The 21855-nt window shown below is 44.5% G+C and overlaps 3 protein-coding genes across 6 annotated transcripts; 1 reads left to right on the top strand and 2 right to left on the bottom strand.

The window, feature by feature from the left end:
- The first annotated feature begins 453 nt into the window (after positions 1-453).
- Positions 454-5690, top strand: LOC133919030 (uncharacterized protein At5g03900, chloroplastic-like). 2 transcript variants are annotated; one of them, XM_062363228.1, is made up of 13 exons: positions 454-1067; positions 1151-1258; positions 1342-1442; positions 1836-1910; positions 2521-2590; positions 2695-2760; positions 2878-2970; positions 3204-3269; positions 3459-3601; positions 3906-3992; positions 4071-4134; positions 4372-4515; positions 5066-5690. In XM_062363228.1, exons 1-13 carry the CDS (start codon positions 660-662, stop codon positions 5204-5206), a joined length of 1566 nt encoding a protein of 521 aa, XP_062219212.1. In that variant the 5' UTR covers positions 454-659; the 3' UTR covers positions 5207-5690. The 2 variants fall into 2 exon arrangements, with proteins under 2 accessions (XP_062219212.1, XP_062219213.1); XM_062363229.1 differs by having other exon boundaries at positions 455-1067; positions 1839-1910.
- On the bottom strand, positions 5557-9429 carry LOC133919031 (glucan endo-1,3-beta-glucosidase 14-like). 3 transcript variants are annotated; one of them, XR_009909884.1, is made up of 3 exons: positions 9093-9429; positions 6944-8080; positions 5557-6852 (listed from the first exon to the last, which is right to left on the bottom strand). XR_009909884.1 is itself a non-coding variant. In XM_062363232.1 (3 exons), exons 1-3 carry the CDS (start codon positions 9199-9201, stop codon positions 6844-6846), a joined length of 1152 nt encoding a protein of 383 aa, XP_062219216.1. In that variant the 5' UTR covers positions 9202-9429; the 3' UTR covers positions 5557-6843. The 3 variants fall into 3 exon arrangements, 2 of the variants coding, with proteins under 2 accessions (XP_062219216.1, XP_062219214.1); XM_062363232.1 differs by having other exon boundaries at positions 7047-8080; XM_062363230.1 differs by having other exon boundaries at positions 5557-6191; positions 7047-8080; positions 9093-9428.
- A 10767-nt stretch (positions 9430-20196) lies between these two features.
- LOC133919029 (protein BIC1-like) lies at positions 20197-21171 on the bottom strand. The gene has a single exon (XM_062363227.1). The coding sequence runs from the start codon at positions 21036-21038 to the stop codon at positions 20559-20561; it is 480 nt and encodes a 159-aa protein (XP_062219211.1). The 5' UTR covers positions 21039-21171; the 3' UTR covers positions 20197-20558.
- Between the last annotated feature and the right edge of the window lie 684 nt (positions 21172-21855).

Genomic DNA, 21855 nt, shown 5'->3' with positions numbered 1-21855 from the left:
CAGTCCCGTCAGGCTAAAGGATTGGCCTCTAACCCCATCATTAAATACGATCACTTCACGTCAGATAGTTAGTGGCCGATGGAGTCCCTTTCCGCTGGCCCTATGGAGGGGCATTGCTCCCAAGGCTCCGAGGGTGAGCGGTCTCTAGAGGCCTGGGTCTCCATGGTGACTCGGAGTCTGGAGTCTTTGGAGGGGCTTCGGAGGTCATAACGGTCCGGTGGCCATACCATCAGACTAGCAGCTGGAGGTTTTCAGATTTAGGCTGGCGAAGTTAAGGACGTCTTGGGCTCTTGATGGCGACTTCCAAACAAATAAGAGAGATTTTTCTAGAATTTACATTACATTCAAACTTTTATTGAAAGCTTAAAACTATGCTAAATCATAGTGCGACATTTTGGACGTGCAAAGGTGCCGGTGTTAGTGTGGACATACCGACTAGGTTCGTGGACCAAGCCAAGCCGGAGCCAACGACCCGATTCGGGCTCCGGTTGCTTGCTCCGACCAAATCCGATCTCGTGGCCACGGCGGGCACACACCACCACCTCTCCCTCCTCCCTTTCCACAGCCGGAGCCGGTACTCCTCTACAGACCACAGCCCCTCCTCCGCCGCAGAAATGCCCACCACCACCGCCTAAACCCCAACACCAAACCACCCCGCCATGGCCGCCGCCGCCGCCTCCATCTCTCTCTCCCTCCACTTCCATCTCCGCCCGCCCCTCCCTCCTCCCCGCAGCCCCCCGCGCCATGCCCCCTTCCCCCTCCTCTCCCCTTGCCCTCTTCCCCTCCGCCTCCCCGTCGCCCCCAGCCGGCTCCCGTCCCCGCACTCGTGGCGCCCTGACCTGAGGGCGCGCGCGGGAACTATCCAGACACCGACGCTCGCGCGCCCTGGCGGCGTCGTCGAGACGGATCGCCTCCCCTCCGACGTGCGGGACCGCGCCATGGAGGCAGTCGACCACTTCGGCGGCCGCGTCACCATCGGCGACGTCGCCTCCCGCGCCGGCCTGCAGCTCGCCCTGGCCGAGCGCGCGCTCCAGGCGCTCGCTGCCGACACTGAGGGCTTCCTGGAGGTGCACCTTTGATAGTGCTTCCTCCTTGCATCCCCCGCTGCTGGCCTTCCGGCCTTCGGTGATAATCATTGCGAATTGTGTAGGTTTCGGAGGAAGGAGAGGTGCTGTACGTCTTCCCAAAAGACTACCGGGCAAAACTGGCTGGCAAGTCATTTAGGATGCGGGCCGAGCCTCTGGTGGAGAAAGCCAAGGTTATGGAGCAGAGGAGATGTAACCGGTACTCTTGATCACTAGGAATTGTGCTGATATTGGTTGTGTTGTTGCTCTTTTGCAGGAAGTGGGTGCGTATTTGGTAAGGGTTTCATTCGGGACAGCGCTCATTGCTTCCATTGTGCTGGTGTACACTACCATCATTGCCATTCTCTCAAGTTCAAGGTATGTCTAGTACTGCAGGATAGAGTTTGTGCGTACTAACTGTATATGTACTGCCCAAAGGCCAAAGCTGTTCTGGCATAATGTCTTCATCTTTGTCATGTTGTTCTATTCCCTGAAGTGAGCATTCTGTGCATGTCTTAGTCTTAGTGATCAATGACTAAACTACATACTGAGAACGAAGAACAGTTTTAATCAATATGACATCTACTTTTTTGTGAACATTTCACTCTTTATCTAGAGAGGTGCTCTCTCCTCAATTCTAAAGGTAAAAGAAAATAAAAGCACACTCGGAGATTTCATGAGTATTAGCTACTGCTTTTTATTTTTGGGAGCTTTAGTGGAGGCAATGTAACTCAATGTGCCTTCCATTGATACCACCTCCTCTTCTACTAGCAGTGATGAAGATAATCGTGGTAGGCGGCGGAGATCTTATGATTCTACTATCATCATTCCGACAGATTTGTTCTGGTAAGTTTCATGTAATTTTTTATGAGTATTTTGAAACTTCTGGATCACCTTATTACACTCTTGACTGAAAGGAACAAAAAGACAAATTCCCTTCGCTTTTGATCTTGCAGAGCTACTCAACCTGTCAACCACATCATTTATTTCTGTAATTTTGAGTTGGATCTTGCCTGTACTTTGCATGAAGCATGTTGTTCTAGAATTTCCTGTTTAAACAAAGCATCCTAGGGGGAAAAAAGCCCTGAAGAAAGTTCTATTTGAAATGTTGTTTGTTGGCAAACCAATCGAATAAAATACATTAAGTTGAGTTGGGTGTGCTTTCTTATTTTATATGTGTTTTTGGAATTTATCCATTTACACTTGTCATGCAAATTATCTCATGATTTGGGCATGATAATGTTCCTCACAGGATATTCGTGATAATGTTAGAAGAATCTGTATTCTGGTGCTGGGATGTTCCGGTCTTATACCTTTCACTACTTCCTGTTAAGATGACTACAATGAAATGGGACATAAATCTACACATATCATTTGGAAATGCAACTTTGTATGTGAACAAAAATCATCATGTACACATTCTTATTGTTGACACTACAATTTCATGTGCCTGCAGGTACTTGGATGCAAATTATTATAGAAGCCGTCGAGTAGAAAAAGAAAATGGGATGAACTTTATTGAATCTGTAATTTAAAAGGGTTTGACTTGATTTTTCATTCTCACTATGTAATGCTGGCATGCGTAGGTAGGTTGAAACTGTATGTAATGTTCATTAAATCAATTCCGCAGGTATTCTCATTTGTGTTTGGGGATGGTGATCCAAATGATGGGCTTGAAGAGAAGCGGTGGAAGATGGTATTTTATTTTCTTCAGAGAAAATGTGGCTTCTGCTATTTGAAATTACCATGACCATTTACTGTATATTCATTTTTTCTATTACAAATTTCTGATGGTTCTTTGAATAATTTACAGATTGGGCAGTATATTTCATCAAATGGTGGAGTTGTTACAGCTGAAGAAATGGCACCATTTCTTGATGTCCCACCACTGTCAGAACAGTCCAAGGCATGGAAACTCTGGTCCAAAGCGCTAATAAGTATTGTTTATTTTGTTAGGCTGGATTAAGTCTGGACTCTTTGCACCTTAAAAAAGAGTTTACTCTTTCTTTGAATACTGAATAAATTGAATTTGTGATTAGCTGATTGATTAGCAAGATTATCATTATTGTGAGGAACTTTCCTATTGAATTATAAAGTGAGTTGAAGCTTATCATATCCGTGCCATCTCTTGAACTGCAGGATGATGAATCATTTATTCTTCCAGTTCTTTTACGCTTTCAGGGACATCCAGAAGTTGATGAACAGGTCCAACTTTCTTCTCTATAATATTTCAGACTTGTATTAGAGAATTGCCATTGTCTAATGTGGCCTACACTTTCAACCCTATTACGTACGAAAGATGATGTTCTCTACATAATTGCCAATGTACTTCAATGCATCTTGCTTGAAGTGATCAACTTTAAATAACTTAATAATTTTGTTTATCTTATTTAGGGAAACATTCTGTATCAATTCCCATCACTGCAACGCACTGCTTCATCAAAAGGTGGTGGGAGTAGGGAATATGTAGGCACCAAATGGTTTGCAATGTTTAGTGGAGTTGAAAAGTACTTAGAGGAGAAACCGTGGAAATTCAGGTTAGTATTAGTCATTTTAAGCATTTTTCCCTATGTTGAATTAATCCTAGATTCTATTTCACCCAAAAAATTGAAATTCCCATAATATAAAGTTTAGATTCTAAACATAATTAGCGTATTTGGACTCCAAATATTACCTTGGAAGTGTGTCACATCAGCAGTGCAGTGCATTAGGGTCCAGAGATTAGATTAGGAGTTATCTAGGTTCATGCATTAGTATTTTTCATCAGCTCTAAATTTGCTATTTTGATCTATTTTATTTCCTTTCTGTATGTCTTCATTTGCCGACTTGTTGACTTTGCAGTAAAGCAAATGCATCAGAGAAGGCAATGGTTGCTGGTTTGGGAGGACTCAATCTTTTCGGTGTCATAATTCTCGGGAACTTGTTGAAGTATGAATTATAATCCTGGACCCAAGTATCACTGAGTTGCAATTTCTACTAACATTTGAATTAAAATCTATCTTGAAGGCAAATGGCAGTGACACCTGGTGGACTTATCTCATTTGCTGCACAGTTATATCCTTTGCTTCAGGTATGGTTGGGCTTGATATGCCTGTTTAGTACTCTATAAAGTGGCCTTTTCATTACTTGTTAGTCATTTTTAAATAAGGCAAATTGTCTGAGATAAACCATGAACCCTTCTCTCTTTTGAGTGGAGTTTCTGAATTTCATGAATGTTGCCAACTGTCGTCTGTTGAATTATGCTGTGTACTTACGAATTAAGATGAATAATATCAATGATATACTGATACTATGTGGTCATTTGTAGATATACGCCGGCTCCTTTTTTGCAATACCATTATTTAGATGGTTTCTGCTACGCAAGACCAACAATGATATCAGGAGGAGGAATAAGGCAAGAGAACAACGAGCTCAGGAACTTGTGTCACCAGATTCTTCTCTCAGAAGAAAGGTAAGAAGAATTGAAAGTTCTGCAGCTTTGTTATGGAATTAAACAAGTTCCACAATTCCACACAACTCTATGTAATTTTTTTACCCACACATAGATGTGTCCGGAGAAACTCGGGCATAGGTTTAGGGCATTGATATAAACCTTACAGGACAGACTGATTGTGTTCGGTAGCAACTTTCTAGTTCCTTTTACATCAGAAGCTTCTAAGAAAGAAACTACTTTAGAGGGGCTTAACGTATAAACACAAGTGGGATTATTAATTTATTATGCAACTTAGACCATCTGTCGTCAACAGCTACAGCACAATGGGCTATTAGTTGAAAATGAAAATAGATGCTAATCATGATATTTTTTGTTGTGCACATCTTCTTGCATTCTTCATTCAATATTAGTCATTAAGTTGGTATCAGCTCGTCAAGATCCTGTTTCCTGTTGTACTCATTTTAGATATCTGTTGATGCTTGGCTACATGGCCTTCACTGACTTTTAATCTGTCTTTTCCTTTTATTTGAAGTAGCATAAATTTGACTTTGTTTTCCTGTCTTTAAAGTTGCTCAGTGCACGGGACATGGCTCAACGGAAAGTAATTACACCAGAGGAGATTGTCTACACAACTGAAAAGGGTCTATTGGATCAGGATTATGAAGTCAAGGAGTGGGAGAGGAGATTTAAAGAGCTTGAGTCAGAGTGATGGATATACTTGACATTCATAGTAGCTCTACATGGTCCTTTGGTCTGCCTGGATGATAATTTTTATCTGAATCCAATTGAATTGAAGATAGATTTGACCAAACCATTCAACCAAGTGAAATTGGATGGTTCTAGGACCCACTAATAGGCATACCGCCACTTGGCTGTGAAAGTTTTGCGGAAGCTGCTGGTTTAATTTGAATCGCCAAGGTAGGCAGCTGATGTACATATCTGTGACATTAATCTGCACATTTGTATAGGTAGTTCCATGCACGGGATTGGAGATCAAATTCAGAATTCGACACGAGAACCAGGGATATAATGCTACTCGGTTTGAATGGAGCCCCATCAGGACATGTAAAAAAGAATACACCCTTGAACTCAGACTTAGGCATTCATGTCAAATACCATGTTCAGATATAGGCATACTGTTACAAGCTTCACGGAATCAATTCATGATTGGAAGTAACAATTTCTAGCATTAATCTGAAAATGTCTCTCCTGTCTGTACTTGTCCTTCCGATAAAGATGTGTCCAAATTCCATACTCCAGGTAAAGAATAAAACAAGAAAATTACCAAGCTAAAAAAGACCACAGATTACCGCTATCAATTATGCTCCAATACCTGTCTCTACCTCTGTGGTCATAAGATAAACTCTGACGATCAATGACGCACATGCTTCAGTCAGTTCTAACCTAATTTCAATATGAATATTTGAATAATCTTTCAGCTCCTAAAGGCTATCAGAATTCAGAATAGACCCTGGATGCAGTGGCCAAACGACTCCGAAGTTCCTCCCAAATATGCCAGTTTATTAGTTGTCTAGCATAAGAGTGTTGCACGGTCATTATTTCAACTGATTTACCTAGCCAGTTGCTACAGGAAACCCTGTCAGCATGAGATGCTCAGCCCACGGTCCCTTAAGCTGTCAGGATAACACGAAAGCCACGGATGCGATGGCTACCAGCCCAAGCAGCTGAATCACCTGCCAAACACACAAAGCCAAGTGGTGACCCGTCAGGGTTCATGAGCAAGCACCACACAAATGCACAAGGGAACATCTGAGTTTTGACTTTGGCATGATGTGTGCGCGCGTGCTAATATAACTAGGGTATGATTGGTTGCTCGTATGTCCTGTTACTCGTATAGACCGTATATGTAGGATGAGCGGATGCAAAAGTGCTAAAAAAAAAAGTGTTTGGTTGGTTGTATCTGTCTGGACAGATTGAACTGAGTTTCTATTTAGTTGATTGAATCTGAGATCGTATGAGTGAATACAAGACTTAGATTCTGATTGGGTGCTCGTATGAAGGTAATTTTGTGATACTAAAAAGTGGATCTACTTATATGAACAGATGCAACAGTCTGCATCCATCCAACCAGGTTGCGGAAGGAAGCTCGAATGAGGCAGGATATGAGCGTATATTTGCATCCGTTGGATCAGATTGAAACAGTACATGTGAACAACGAAACACGTTTGTCTCTAAACTTATAAGTATCCACGAAGTCGGGATCTCTACATGCGGGAAACCAATTACCCCCCTACTGATTACAGCATCCTTCTTTTGCCTTGGTGGAGAATTCTATTCCTTGCTTTACTTGGCCATGGCCTTTGGCTGCCATGCGGCATCTCACTTTCATCTCCACTAACGCGTGAAACGAATGGAATAATTAGGTGGCGAGGTGTAGGCCGCAGTAAGTGTAAGGTAGGCAAGAACTGTTGTTACCCAAGATTACCTAATCAATTCCGATCCATGGACGAGACGACACGTTCAAATTTTGCATGTAATGTGCAGATAGTTTGCTAAGAAGTTCTGAAGAATCGGGAATCCGTTTGTACCTGCCGTGCTCCATGTGACTCCAACATCAGCGGGAGGTAGCCATGGAGGCCGACGTTGTACACGGGCGTGCCGTCGGGGTAGAACAGCCCGTAGTTCCGCTCCGACGCTGGCCCAGGCTTTAGGTTCTCGTTGAACAGCGCGAACACATACACGTCGACGGGCGTCGCCGGCCGCAGCGGCGTGCCCTGCTTCATCTCGATCCGCTGCAGGAGGTTGCGGATATACGTGCCGGCGTGCTCGGGCGTGGCCCCGGGCTCGTCGGGGTCGCCCCGCGACGGCCACCCGGTCTCGGAGACCTTCACCTCGACGTCCGTGTGGCCCAGCGCCTGGATGGCCGCGTACACCGCGTCCACCTGCGCGTACAGCATGTTGTCGTAGTTGAGCCGCGTGTAGGTGTCGGTGACGCCGGCGTTGGGCTGGAAGAGCACGTACTCGAGCGACACGCGCGCCGGGTCGTCCTTGTAGGCGAAGTACGGGTAGCAGTTGATCAGGAACGGTGACCGCGTCGCCGACAAGAAGCTCAGGAACGGCTGCAGGTGCGGCAGCGCGGCCGGGTCGAACGCTCCAGCGGAGGGCGGGAAGGAGACGCGCATGATGTCTAGCGAGTGCGCCGTCGTAACGTTGACGCGGCCCTGCAGGCCCAGCGCGCCGAGCGCGCGGTGCACGGACTGCATGGCGGGGAGGACGGCAGCCTGCAGCGCGGTGTCGTTGCCCTTGAACACCTCGTTCCCGACAGTGATGCAGGTGATGCGCGCGCCCGCGCGGAGGTACGGCACCACGTGCTGCTCGAGCCACGCCTGCGCCGCCGCCGGGCTGACCATCGCCGGGACGTTCTCGTTCCCGATGGCGACCACGAACTCGACGCCCGTGCCGAGGAAAGCGCGCAGAACATTGGGGTCGGTGTCGTAGAGCTTCACCTTGCTGATCCTGAGCGACCGGAGCAGCCACGACACCCGCGCCGGCGAAGGGAGGTTATTCGCGATCTGCCCGTAGTTGACGCCGATCGACAGGGCCTCGGCTACCGGCACTTGCTCTGCAATTGTCACGCTCGGTTATCAGCATCGAGGACGTGTGAAACTCATGCAAAATTCTGTTGCATTTTTCCTGTGAAGTTTCAGTGAGTGATCTCTGTGCTAATTGAAACATGCGAAGAAGCATAGTTTGACCACTATAACAGCACTAATCCTCGAAACTACGGCAATGGCAAACATTGCATCAAAGAACTCATGCGCGTACGTGGTACGCCATCAAGAAGATGAGAATAATATAAGAAGTAATTATCTTGGTAGAATACAAATATACAAGCAATAAACAGTACGGGGTACGTGATCCAATGGAAGCAAGATCTCACTGGACCACATGGGCATGTGGCTGTGCCAACGACCTGCCTGCCAAGAGGTTGAACTGGTTATTCGAAGACCATGCGGACTGCCCAATCGCAAGATGCATATTGCCGAGTAAACTAACTGTAGCTGGCCATCATTGCAGAGAAAGCAACAAACAGCTCATGGACAGATGAGGGGCACGGAATCGGAGAGAAAACGGAGGTGGAGTGGAGGTGGCCACTGGGCATTTTTGGTTTGGAAAGAAGTGAGGAAAGGTGATACGGTGATTCAGATATGTCGCCATAGTGGGCGGCGCCTTACTCCACGGCGCACCTGGCTAGAGAAAGATGTACTCGCGTCTAGATCAGATTAAGCGCAGCGAATTAATGCACATGCTAATCTATATGGTATCAACAAATGCACCTGCTAATCTAGCAAAATTTTCTACCTACCAAGAACTTGCAAAATTTTCTACCTACCAAGAACTTTATGATCATTGGGCCTCCAAGATTGGAGACGCAACGTAAAAACGGAGGCGAAGATTGGGCAATCAACAACAACATTGCACATGAGAAACAGGCAAATCAAGAACCGTATCCTATAACAGTTGGCATTCGGCAAGCAGATTCAGATTCTAGTATCGAGAGAGAGAGAGAGAGAGAGAGAGAGAGAGAGAGAGAGAGAGTTGCAGGATTGCGCTTGTAGGTTAACCGAACGCACCTGTGTGGAGGATGGGTAGGAGCAGCACGAAGCAGCAGGCGGCAAGCTTGGAGAAAGGAGCTGGCGGCGGCGAAGTTCTTGACGGCCTCCCGGCTGCTGCCATCCACATCCACCCGATTCAGCCGCTCCCCCAGACACAGAAACGGGGCGCGCAGAGGAGAAGGGAGCAGTTCCAATCAGACGAACAGGGCCCGGGCTGCCTGCCTTGTGCCGTGTAACCTGCAGGTAGGGGAGGGAAGACGCTACACGCTACACGCGTCACTGCATGCCTGTGTGCGTTTACTCGGGAGGGAAGACGCACGCACGCCAACGGCTCGGACCCTTCTATACACGCAGTGGAGTGCTGGTTATATACAGGTAGGGGAAGGGGATGAGAGACCGGCCTAATTCGTGTGGCGGTGAGGCTAGTGCGAGGAAGGAGAGAGGCCAGACACAGGAGGGCCCCGAGTCGAGGCCACCACGTAAGCGCACTTCCAGCAGAGCGGCACCTGCCACCTCCGCGTCCGCTGCCTCTCTCTGACCGCTTCATCTGTGATCTGTAAAATTATCCCGTGTTCACCAGAAGCAAATTTTATAAATTTTCTTTATAAAATTTTTTTGTGAGATTTTGATCTAACTACATATTCTCTGATCTAATAGCTAAGCTAAAGAGAGATATGTCATAAAAAAAGATCTTTCATAAAACCTGATCTTATAAAATTTACTCACATGTTCAACAGCTAAGTCCACAATTAATTTAGAGCTAAATTAGAGAATAATTACCAAGAATCAATCATAGTAACTACCAAATATGCATATACTCTAGCACCCGTGCATGCACTTAGATATGCATGTGTATTCCAACTACGGTTTTAAATTGTGGTTTTCGCGGTTTTACGGTGTGAAAAGGCTATAACAGTTATCGCTAGATAACCCAAAAACTATACCTTTCCGCTGTTTGGTATTTTTTAAAAATGAAATAGGTACATAATATAATTCATATTCAAAGAACTTATAAAACCATGGTACTTCAGAATATGCTAAATACTATGTATAAGGCTGTAAATCATAATATTCTTACCAGAAATGTTTCAATCACTAAGAAATATCATATTAGAGTATTGGAAAAAGAAAGATAATGTGTCATGCTATATTTCTCATACTTTGGGGCTTATAATCTATGCATTTAGGCATTTAAAATTTTTCAGATTCCAAAATTAACTTGCTATTTTAGCCCGTTATTACAAATGTAGGATAGCTCGCGGAGCTATCGCTAGCTAACTAAGGCAAATAGCGGAGCTATTATGCTTATAGCTAGTATAGCAGAAAATTGGACGGTTGCTTCACGTTTAGGGTCAAATTAAACTATACGTAGCTTAGCTATTGAGAACCTTGATTCCACCACTGGTCCATACAATAAGGGAGTTAAACAGGCAGGGAAGCCCTGGCACGTGTTGGAAGCAAAAGTTGGAAGATTCGATTTCAGAGCATAAAAACGAACCACGGAAGCAGCTATGGAGCTTTGACCTGTCAGCAAGGAGAGGAGTAAAAACCGAAGAAACCAGGCTGCTAATGCCATTTACCGACCAAGATGGAGACAGCAGACGGACGAAGAGAAAGATACTAGCAAATCGCTCGTGAAACGCTTTCCAGTCGCTTGAATCAGCTTTCAAAATCGAATCGCCAATTCAACTGGAGGCTTCCGGTTGGCCCCTGCCGCAGCCTTCGCATCGCAGGAGTCAACCCGACACCCGTCGCATTCTCACAGCCCCACGCCACCAGTGACACAACAAGCCTCTCCACTTATAGTACCTGTTCTACCAATCGACAGGGATAGCAACAAATTTTATAGTATCTGTTTTTATTATGATAATATATGTATTTTTTTCAACATATTTATTAAATCATGAAATAAAAAATATAGATAAAATTTTACGGGAGTCTCCGGTATTAGAGCCTGTTTGTTTTGGATTGTAAAAGCTGTATTATAATCATAATCTAAAAACTGAAATAAACAATTAGATTGGAAAAACTAGATTGTGATCATAATATAAAAGTTAAAACAAATAGTTAGTTATAAAAGCTAGATTGTTATAATTCAATATCTAGATCATAACAATTTAGCAATTCATCTTTCATCAGATTGTAACAATCTACAATCTAGTTTTTATAATCTAAATTTTACAATTCAGTTTCTTACCGTGTCATGCTGAAACAAACTTATCATTTTATAATCTAAATTTTACTATCCAATTTCTTACTACCCACTATCTATAAACTGATTTTTACGCTCTCAAGCTGAAACAAACTTATCCTTAATTTGCTTCTGGAGGAGACGGAAAGCGTCGGTGGGCTGCGGCCTGCGGGCGTGACGCGGATCCGAGTCACCTGTCGTCCGGCACGTGCGCTTCGCTGCCTGCCCACACGCTGGACCGGAGGAATCGGTAGGTGGGGCTTGCGGCTCGCGCCTCCAGATCCCAAATGCAAAAGCAGGCACGCATTTTGCGTGATCCATCCCGCTGTGCCGGATCCCATTTGCCCCGTCTGATCCACACACACACCGGAAGCTGCTGTGCGGCAACGGCCCTGGGCCCCTGGCTCGTCGGCGCGCCGGCAGGTACGAACCCTCAGCATCCTCCGGAGTGTCACCACATCCGAACCGTTACCGTTCTCAGTTGCAGAATTTGATATGCTTGAGTTGCAAAGTTGGAGGTGGATATGGATTTGGATTACAACTACACGAGCACGACACCTATAAAATACCGGATAATTAAAAGTCTTTACTTGCTCAAATAAGAAACACAATCTTTTCTTCGTTCAAGAACTTTTTGAGTGCGCCTTTGTAACCTCTAGTCCAACTCCCACCATAATAATCTCATCACAGATGACTTTATGAACATTATGAAAGACTAATGGACACTATTGTATACATAGGTATTGTTTGGTCGCTGATACAAGATGGTTCATGTATGTGATGATGTGAGATGTGCTGTTATACCAGTGTTTGGTTAGATGAGCGGTACCAACTTATCTAGGATAGACTGATACAAATTATAGGAATATTTTATCAAGATGCTGAACCAACCCATACGGGAAAATTGTCCGAAGGACCTTGTACATGCTATGTCAGCTCATGTAATTACATGTACTTAGTGATGATTAGTGAGAATTAAGAACAATTAGCTATACATTAGTTACAATTAGATATTATTAGCCATAATTAAGTATTATTGTGGGTAATTAGTGATAAATAGTGACATGTTAAGTTATAATTAGTAAAGATTAGTACTAATTAGAATAATTTGTTGATAATTATAATTATAAAATTATCAAATTATAAAGAAATTAAGTTATAATAGATATAGTGCTTATCTTTTTAGCAACTAACACACATTTATATGTGCATCTCATACATTCAATCAAACACTATTATGTACCGTTCTATACATCGAACTAAACATGCTACTTATACCATCTTATCTAAAATCATCCCGTCCATCTAAGAAAATCCCATCCCATTCAACTTCATACAACTAATGAAACACTACCTTAATATACTAAACGCATGTTGGCATCTTCATAATTAAGTATCAATGAGGATTAATACAACATCTCTTACCAGAAAGTTTGGACCACCGTAACGCCAGCTTCGCGTGGACCAAGGCCCATGAACGATCATTGAGTTAAGAAGGAATGGTGCCCCAATTTTTGCTTCAGTGAAATTTTCTCTGCAAATGACTCGTTGCACACGAACATTCCCGATCGTGCGATTCGCATCCAACGGCACCTAGCGAGCCCACCATCCTGCCGCCCACTTTTCACACATAACCCCTTGCTCACATTCATACCATCACGACTTCGTCCCCCTCCTTCCCCGCGCAAAGCCACAGCCAAAATCCCTAATCCCTAGCCATCCAGCTAGGGTTCTGCTGTCAGTCTCCTCCTCCGGGGCCTCCTTCATCGTCGGCCTCCTCTACCGACAGTCTCCTCCTCCGCTGATGGCCTCCTCCACCACAGCCTCCTCCATCATCACCTCCTCCTCCATGGTGTGCCTCTGCTGGCTCCATTGTCAACCTCCTTCTTCGCTGGCTCCACTGTCGACCTCCTCCTCCGCTGGCTTTTCTATCGGCCTCCTCCTTTGCTGGCTCCGTCGTCAGCCCCTTCCACCAACGTGGAAGCCACAAGAAGGCCATGCGCTCTGTGCTTCATCTTCGGTGAGCTCGGTTACAGCTAGTTCCAGATTATGGTTTACAATTTTGAATTTGTTGCGCATACACCTATGAGAAATCAAGTTAAAATGTTCCTTAGTTTATATGTGATGAGTGATTGATAAGGTTGTGGATTTAGTTTAATGATTGTTGGATTGCATGAGCATGTATATGTATTGCAATTATGATAATGACTAACCAAAGTTGCAGAGGAAATGAAGTTGGCATGCTTTTCTTTGAGTCCAAAAAAATTGTATACATCGGATGGTCCGGCGCTTAGAATTTTGAACTTACCAGATGGTCCTGCGTTCAGATGGTGTACACGCCAGATAGTTCGGTGATGAGCACTGTGAACATAAGAGCATTTCTTGCAGAGAGGGTGCAGATTGGCTTTGGTGGACTTACATGTGTCGGATGATTTGATAATGTTGGTTATGAACGCCAGAGAGATCGTCAGAGTTTTTCCTATAGAGAGGCTGCCTATGGGGTGAATGCTACTCATTGGATGGGCCAGCAATTGTGTAAAAAGAAAATAAGATTGTTTCTTGCAGAGAGGATCAAAAGTTGGTCAGACTGATAGCTTTGCACATGCTAGATGGTCTGGCGCTCAGGAGGGGTACACACCAGAACATCTGGCATTCATGTTTTCCCTGAGATGTGCTTTGAACTGAGAATTTTATTTTTGAGCTAACTGGAGATGGAGTTGGGATATATGTTCGCTTGTCTAAGGTTGTGTAGGTAATGGATGCAACTTGGCGGCTGACGGTAGAATGATTGGGGCCAAGTGGGGTGCTTGGTGCCGAAGGGTCAAGGAGGCTAGACGGACTCAAGGGTGATCCAAGCTGTGCACGTGAAGATCAAGCAATGCATGAGAAGATGGATGAAGATAGCGTGTTGACAAAGTCAAGCGAAGAGGATGCGGTGCAAGTTATAAGGCGGCCCGAGGGATCAGGAGCGGGAGAGATTTGCTGGCAGTCAAGATCACAAGACGGAGTACACACATCGATATCAGAATACTTGCTTGGGGTTAGAGCAAGCGGTAGTGAGTTACGCTTTGAGAAGCGTGTAAGGCAGTTTCGCTGTTTGGCCTCAAAACCATAGAAGAATGGAGGGCACTTGGCATCATTATGAAGTTTGCGTCGAGGCGAAGCTAAGTCATGAAGGCACCACAACCGTTCGATGGATATAGCGAAAAATAGACCAAAATACTCGGGTGGTAGGTAGGAGACCATTGAAAGAGAGAGGCATTTTGGGAACAAGAAAGCTTAAGAGCTAAGTTTCCACCTTAGGCCTATAAATAGAGGGGTAGGGCTGTAGGGAGAGAATAAGCCAGCCATTTGAGCCTTGAGAGATTAGTTTTAAAGGAGAGGAAATGAAAGCTTAGCCTTTGTAATAGGTAAGACCTTTTTGTGAGAAAATCATCTTGTAATCTAACAAAAAGAGAAATGTCCTCCATAAGAAATGAAGAGATTGTTTCTTCCAATGCTGGTGTTCATCTTATTCTAGTCTTTTTCTATTGGCTCTCTTGCTTTGTTGCGAGTTTTTCCTTTTTGTTGTGATTTTGTTTTCATTTGAAGGCTGAAATTTTCCCACCTTGAGAAGTTGTTCTTTTTGTTATTAGAGGCATAAAATTTACATGCAAATGTATACAAGTGGATATTGAATTCCCTTGCATCTATATCATCAACTTGAAGAATCTCTTCTTCCAGTGACCTTTGCTTTCGATCAAAGACTTCTTCCCTCAAGTTGCCATCTTTTGTGGCGATGATCCGCGAGATGAACTTCAATGAAAACTATGGTTCATATACATCCACAAGAGCCATGGGTTTCTGTAGATTTTTATAGTAACTTGATTCTCTCCGATTTTGCTTCCGCTATTGATTTTTGAGGTGTGTAGGGTGACAAAGAGGAGAAGGCCATCCATTTTGAAAGAAATTGGTAAGGTACCTATTCACCCCCTCTATTCGTCATTCTTGGTCCTACAACCTGGCTGCAAGTTTATGCTTTCACAAACACAATTTTGTTCTCTCGATAGTAGTAGTCCTTTTGATCTTCATAATTTTGTTCTCTTGTTAGGAATATGGGCTCTTGGCTTGGTCCTCTATGAAGCTTGTTGTACTGATGAATGGCAAATCAATTTCTATAGCCAAGGGTAATGGTTTGGAGATCAATGGGCTACTTGTTGTGAGGAAGCTGCTTATTCTCTATGGAAGGTGGCTATCATGAGCTGGAAGATACAACAAATTTCAGTAGAAGGGAAATGAGACAAGCCCCCCCCCCCCCCCAAAAGAAGGCTACACTGCAGAAGCAGGAAGAATGTAGAGAATGTACATGATGTTTGTAAATTTGACTTGTAAGGCTAAACTGCTCAAATATGTATATCAACTTACCCTCTTTATCAACAACATAGTCAAAATAAAAACCCTGAATTGTTGGAGTTTTTTTAGCAAAATTGTCAACAGACATATGTGCATCTCTTGTCTTCATCAAATTTCTCAAGCTACTATGATAATTCTGTAGGTCTTTCTTCATGCATACTACATACTACATTCTCAAAACCCCCCTTGCTAACACGAAGATATCTATATGCTAAGGTGGTGTCAGTGCTAGCTTTATGACAATCAAATAATGCCAACTTTGCTTTCTCACTTACTTGCCTATTTGATCTTAACAAGTGACGCGAGCGAGGTGATATAAGTATGTGTGCATGGATAGATTGGAGCATCTGAATCCTGTATCTATTTTGTGGTATATTTTAGGGCAATCATGACCTCACAACCACACCCAGTGAGTTTCTGCATGTGTCTCTTCTCAACATTTTCTTTCTTTCATGCCAAAATCCTTCTCTTGAGCAATAGAATCGCTTCCATGTCAATTCACCGTTCACCATTGTATGTTGTCCTATCCAAACTTAAAACCTAGCTTCATGAGCATAGTCTTTTGTAAAACTTCTCAGTTGATTATACATTAGCAAACTGCATCCCCACAGCTGGAACAAAGTGATCGGGCACTTCCAGTGTACATGTTAATCCATACAATAAGACACACTCATTGCAATGACAATCTAATGCCAACAATACAAATGATGCACTATGCTCATTATGGAATTATGCTCATAACGTTAACTGCACTTACACACAATGCAATTATATGCTTTCGTGGAGTGATGAACCCATCGTCCTTGATTGGGAAACCATTTGGCATAAGTGAAGACAATGTGGGTGCGAATGACGTTAATGTGGAAATTGCGGGTGCCGAAACCACAGGGATGGCAAGGTTGTCAGCGACAAGATGGTGTTCAGGTTGTTGTCGGATCTCGTCAATGACATAGAAGGTGCGTAGAACAAAGAGGCGCAACCAGTCGATGCCATCACCAGAGCACCAAAATTGAGGCTATCTCTGAAGTTCATCTTTGACATCGTGCCGATGTTTTACAGAGTGGCACAACAGCATCCTGGGTCCCCCGTCAAGGCTGTCACTATTGAGCCCACCCTCACTAAGGTTGTCGCAGTCTAGCCCTCCCCCGTCGAGGCCATCGCCATTGAGCCTGCCGCCATCCAAGGTGTCACCATGGAGCCTGTCTCCGTATAGTTCATCGCCATCTAGCCTGTCTTCGTCAAGGCCATCACCCGATCGCCGTCCAACCACGTCGTTGCACCATCGCCAGGCACTCCAACCTTGCCGCCCTGCTGCGCTAGTTCGGAAGATCACTGCCTGCACAAAATTTCACCCACAAAGACGTGATTTTGGGCGAGAAAGGAGGGTCAACAAGCTTGAGCCACCAAGACCTAAGATGCCGGTGAGTCACCAAGATTCCAAGGCGCCGACGCACCACTCGGTACAAGTTAGGATCACTTCTTGATCCCTTCTTCAAGCTGCAGCACCTAGCTACAACTCACTCTAGGCCTATAAGCATAAACACTCTCTAATCTTGTGCTTAGTTATCTTAGATGATCACTTTAAGCACTTTGGTGGCTTAGATGTCTTTTCAAGTGTATATAAACTTCCTTAGACTCTAGCAGCATGCCACACGTTCAAATGACTGAGTGGAGAGGTATTTATAGCCTAAAACCCGCCAACTAGCCGTTTTCTCAATGGATTAGAAAAGCTGTTAACACCGGATGATCCAATGAGAACAGTAGTACTAACACCGGATCATCCGTTAGACTTCCACTCACAGCATCTGTGAACACTGAACACTCCGGTCCCTTCAAATCCATCACTGGACCTTCCGGTGAGTTATCTTGAGCCATCCAAGCCTTTGTAGTCTCTCTGCGCAAAATGCTCCGGTGCATTCATTCGGTGTTCATTCCATTCACACCGGACCATCCGGTGAGTTAAACCTTCTCTTCTTTTTTCTGGAAATACTCCGGTGCAACTATCTCTGTGATCACCGGACTATCCGGTGAGTTGATCTTTATTCTTCAGTACTTGTAGTTGCCTCTGCAAGAAATACTCCGGTGCTATACTTTGGTGTACACAAACCAAACATCGGATCTTCCAGTGGGTTGATATTCAGTCTTTTGCACTCGCATTCTTCTCTGCAAGAAATGCTTTGGTGTTACATTGTGCAGATCACTGGACTATCCGGTAAGATCTTCAGTCTTCTCCCCCTTTGTCAAAAATACTCCGGTGAGTTCAACACACAGAGCACCGGACTATCCGGTGAGGCTATCAGCCTCTATACAAAAAGCTACGGTGAGTGCAAACTCTTTTGTACTAGACCTTCCTGTGAGGTCAATTCTTCTGAAACTTCTCCAATTCAATCAAATTTTATCCTAGCTGCGGTGACTTCTTAATGTATTACATCCATGAGATCTACTAATATATATTCTTGATAAACATGTTAGTTCCAATGACTATATTATTATTAATCAACAAAATCACAATCATGATCTAATAGATGCATCTAGGTAGTATTTTATTATGTGCAATGTCTTCTAGAAATAGAAAATACGAATCAGGTTATGAAAAACGTAAGAAGAAGGAAAGACTTGATCTTGTTCAATGCCAAAAAAGCTCTTCATAAGTTTTTTGTGAAAGAACCACAAGTTTCTTCCGAAAACCATATTATAGATGCTCATAATATGGATGTTAATAATGATGAGGTTCATATGATGATGCTTTCAAGATTTTATTCCAAAGGAAAATATGGGTCCTGTTGATATTTTGAATTTTCTGAAACGACTAGATTATTTCCCTAATGCTACTATTGTATATAGAATTTTGTTGACTATTCTAGTAATTGTGGCATCAGTAGAGAGAAGTTTTTCAAAACTAAAATTGTTGAATTCCTACTTGCGTTCTACAATGACAAAAAAGACTTAGTAGACTGTCTACAATAGTACTCGAAAAATGATATTTTGGATGAGGTTGTATATAAAGATCTAATTGAAGATTTTATATCAAGGAACACTTGAAGGATGACACATTTCATATAGAAGTTAGATTATATAGTTAAGAATATTAAAATATATAGATTAGTAGTCAAGAATTCTAAGATGTGCTTTCTAGTAAATTATAATTCTTAAAAACTAATTGTATTACCACTACTACAGAACATATCATAAGTAGCGCCATATCAGTATCATTTGTGTAAAAATCGCTATTGAAGACGTATCAGTGCCGGTTGTTTAACTCCTGCGTGCGAACAATGGTTGAGACGCTAAGAACTGGCACTGAAAAGTCACTATCAGTGTCGTTTCATAACAGGAACCGGTATTGATACATCAGTGCCAATTCTAGCCACGAACCGACACTGATAGTGATTTTTCAGTGTCGATTAATGCTACAAATGACACTGATAATGAAGGGACTATCAGGGCCGGTTCGTGTCACGAACCGGCACTGATAGTTGAAGATAATTGATTTTACAAAATTCATAACTTTTTATACGGTGTCGGATGGAGATAAACTTTATATAAAAATTATAGCTTTCGATGAGATCTATAACTTTGTAGTTGACAACTTTTTTATTTTAAGTAATTTAGATACTAAAATAATCATGACAAAATTTCGGCAAGATGGATCAAAAGGAAAATATCTTGTAGTGCTACTAGCAATGAGAGATACGTGAGACGGTAAGGAACGTACGCACGAGTGATGATGTTGCGGCTTCGAATCCAATGGAACTCATATGCGCGAGAAAACGCGACAACGGCGTGTGCGTGTGGGGTAGCTCGGGTCTCGATCGCTGGTTGGTTGAAAAAAAAAACCATTTTTTGGTTTCGGAACATCGATTTTTGAAACCGACTATCAGTGCCGAGTAATCAGTGCCGGTTTAAAAACCGCTTTTGATAACGATTTTGAACCGGTACTGATGATCTGTTATGTGGTTGTGTACTGATACGATAAATAAAAAACTTGTTTTTGGGAAGGGCTTTTCTTATACATGGGTCTAATTTTAAATTTCGCACTAGGCCTCCAATTTCTCAGGTACAGGGTTATACACATGGTGCGCTTTGGTCTGTGACTCGCTAATATCCCTCCCCTCCCCCCCCCCTTTTGGTTGACGGACTAGCTAGTTGAGTAGTGCATATATACAACATGCACAATAATGGAGGAGATAATCTGTTCCACAAACGGAAAGACGATTGAGCGAAAGAAGGGCAGGAGGCCACGTAGGTAAGACGGTGATGCAGAATCTCGTGCTTGTTCATGGAGATCTAAATCTGCGCTCCTGGCTTAGCTCAAGCTATCCTAGAGACATTTGCCTTTCGATCAAATCTCTGTGATGAAGGCAGTAGTAAAATGTTCAATATGATTATAATTAAGCACGAACACATGAATTGATGAAAACGAACTTATTATGAGTACATGCGATAGCACTCGCGCGCACATTCGGATTTTAGAGCTCACTCGCTAATAAATTTTTGCGATACTTGATTCAACAAAATAATGCATTGAAGAGATTAGGATCACAGAAACATAAGTCTAGCTTACCCACTAGTTGCAAACTTGCAATCACACATGAACATGAAAAATGGAAATAGGATGGGTCAAATAACAGCTCTTCAATTGACCCAGCTGATGCAGTATTGATTCGAACAAGATTGGAACATACCAAAATGGTGAGCAACTAATTTAATTACATTAACCAGTACTAGTCAAGCATGAGTAAACAATATTAATTACTTCATGGGGTACCTACCATCGATCAAATTCATACTCCGACCAATAGAGTTTCAAATAGAGAGAGCACGTACGTACGTAGTCACTTGAGATCGAAGAAGCAAAAACAAAGCACTCTCAAAAAGGACGAGATCCTCGAGCCGTTCAATCACAAGCAGCCGTTCTGCACCCGGAGCGGTCGCCCCGTGGAGCCGTGCGCGGGTCGGCGCGCGGCGGCGCACTCGGCGATGAGCGCGTCACGGGCGGTGAGCAGCCCGGTGGTAGCGGCGAGCGGGTGGTCGAAGACGGCGCAATCGACCCAGTCCTTGAGCAGCCTCTCCTGGCCCCACATGTCCGGGATCCGCACGCGCCCTGCCATCTCCGTCCGGTGCCGCTTCAGCCGCTCCCGCGCGCTCTCCTCCACCACCGGCGGCCGCCGCGCCAGCTCCACGCCACTTTCCGCGTCTTCCGCTGCCCTGTCTTTCTTCCTCTCCGCCTTTGCCGGCTCCGGCCTCGTCGGGTCGGACTCGGACGTCCCTGCCGCAGGGACGGTCGTCCGTTCCTCCGACGCGGCGTCGCGAACCGTTTCCGACTGCAACTCTTCGGCAGGCGGCCGCTGCATGCATGGCTCAGAGTTGGACGGCGCCATGCGCGATATAGTTGGTGTGGTGCAACTGGCGGGCCGGTGAGGAGGAAAAGATCGAGATCGGTGGGTGGGTGTGAGAGCTCGCGGGCGGGTGGAGCGGGCTGCTAGACATTAAGAGGCCGGAAGAGGGGGGGGGGGGGGGGGACAGGCGAGGGCGCTCGCGGGGTGCTCGAGATGTTATGGTGCGCGGGAGGAGAGCGTGGCCTCGCGGGGAGCGTGTGTGGCTGCGCTTAGCCTGGCTACGTGGTGCGCGCGGTGTGGGGCGGGGCGGAATATGCATGACTGCGCCATGCGATGTTTAATTGGCCGGGGCGCGTCGTGCGTGGAGTGTCAACCTGTGGGCGTGGTGTGAGGCTGGATCGGGCGAGGAGCTGGCTTGTTGGTCGCACCAGGGCCAATGGGTTGGTGCGAATAGGGTGGATTTTTTTTGCAGGGTCCACTTGGCTCCGCGGTTGTTGTCTGTCCGCCCTTCGAGTCCAGAACCTCAGCGACTGCGAGCAAGCGAGGTGAGGTAGGGCCTCGTTTCGGTCGGGGTCCTGTCCGCTGGAGGTGCCGCTTGAAAGTTGCCAAAGCGCAAGCAAAATGTATTGACGTGCAGAGAGCTTATTAAGGCATTACTATTAAATAATGTTACCGAACAGGTAGGACCTCTCTCTCTTCGACTCTTACCAGAAAGTAGAACAAGATTAAGAGGCACAAATCTGACAGAGACTTCTTCCTTTATTATAATGAAGACTTATAATGGGGTGTCTCTTTAGTAGGAGCAGGTAAAGTAACCCATACCAAATAGGAGGACTCCCTATCATTTTTCCTTTAGGTG

This window comes from Phragmites australis, chromosome 5 (genome assembly GCF_958298935.1).
Source record: "Phragmites australis chromosome 5, lpPhrAust1.1, whole genome shotgun sequence".
In the NCBI taxonomy this organism is placed as follows: domain Eukaryota; kingdom Viridiplantae; phylum Streptophyta; class Magnoliopsida; order Poales; family Poaceae; genus Phragmites; species Phragmites australis.
The sequence above is the reverse complement of the archived record's forward strand: the minus strand, read 5'-3'. Positions and strand labels throughout refer to the sequence as shown.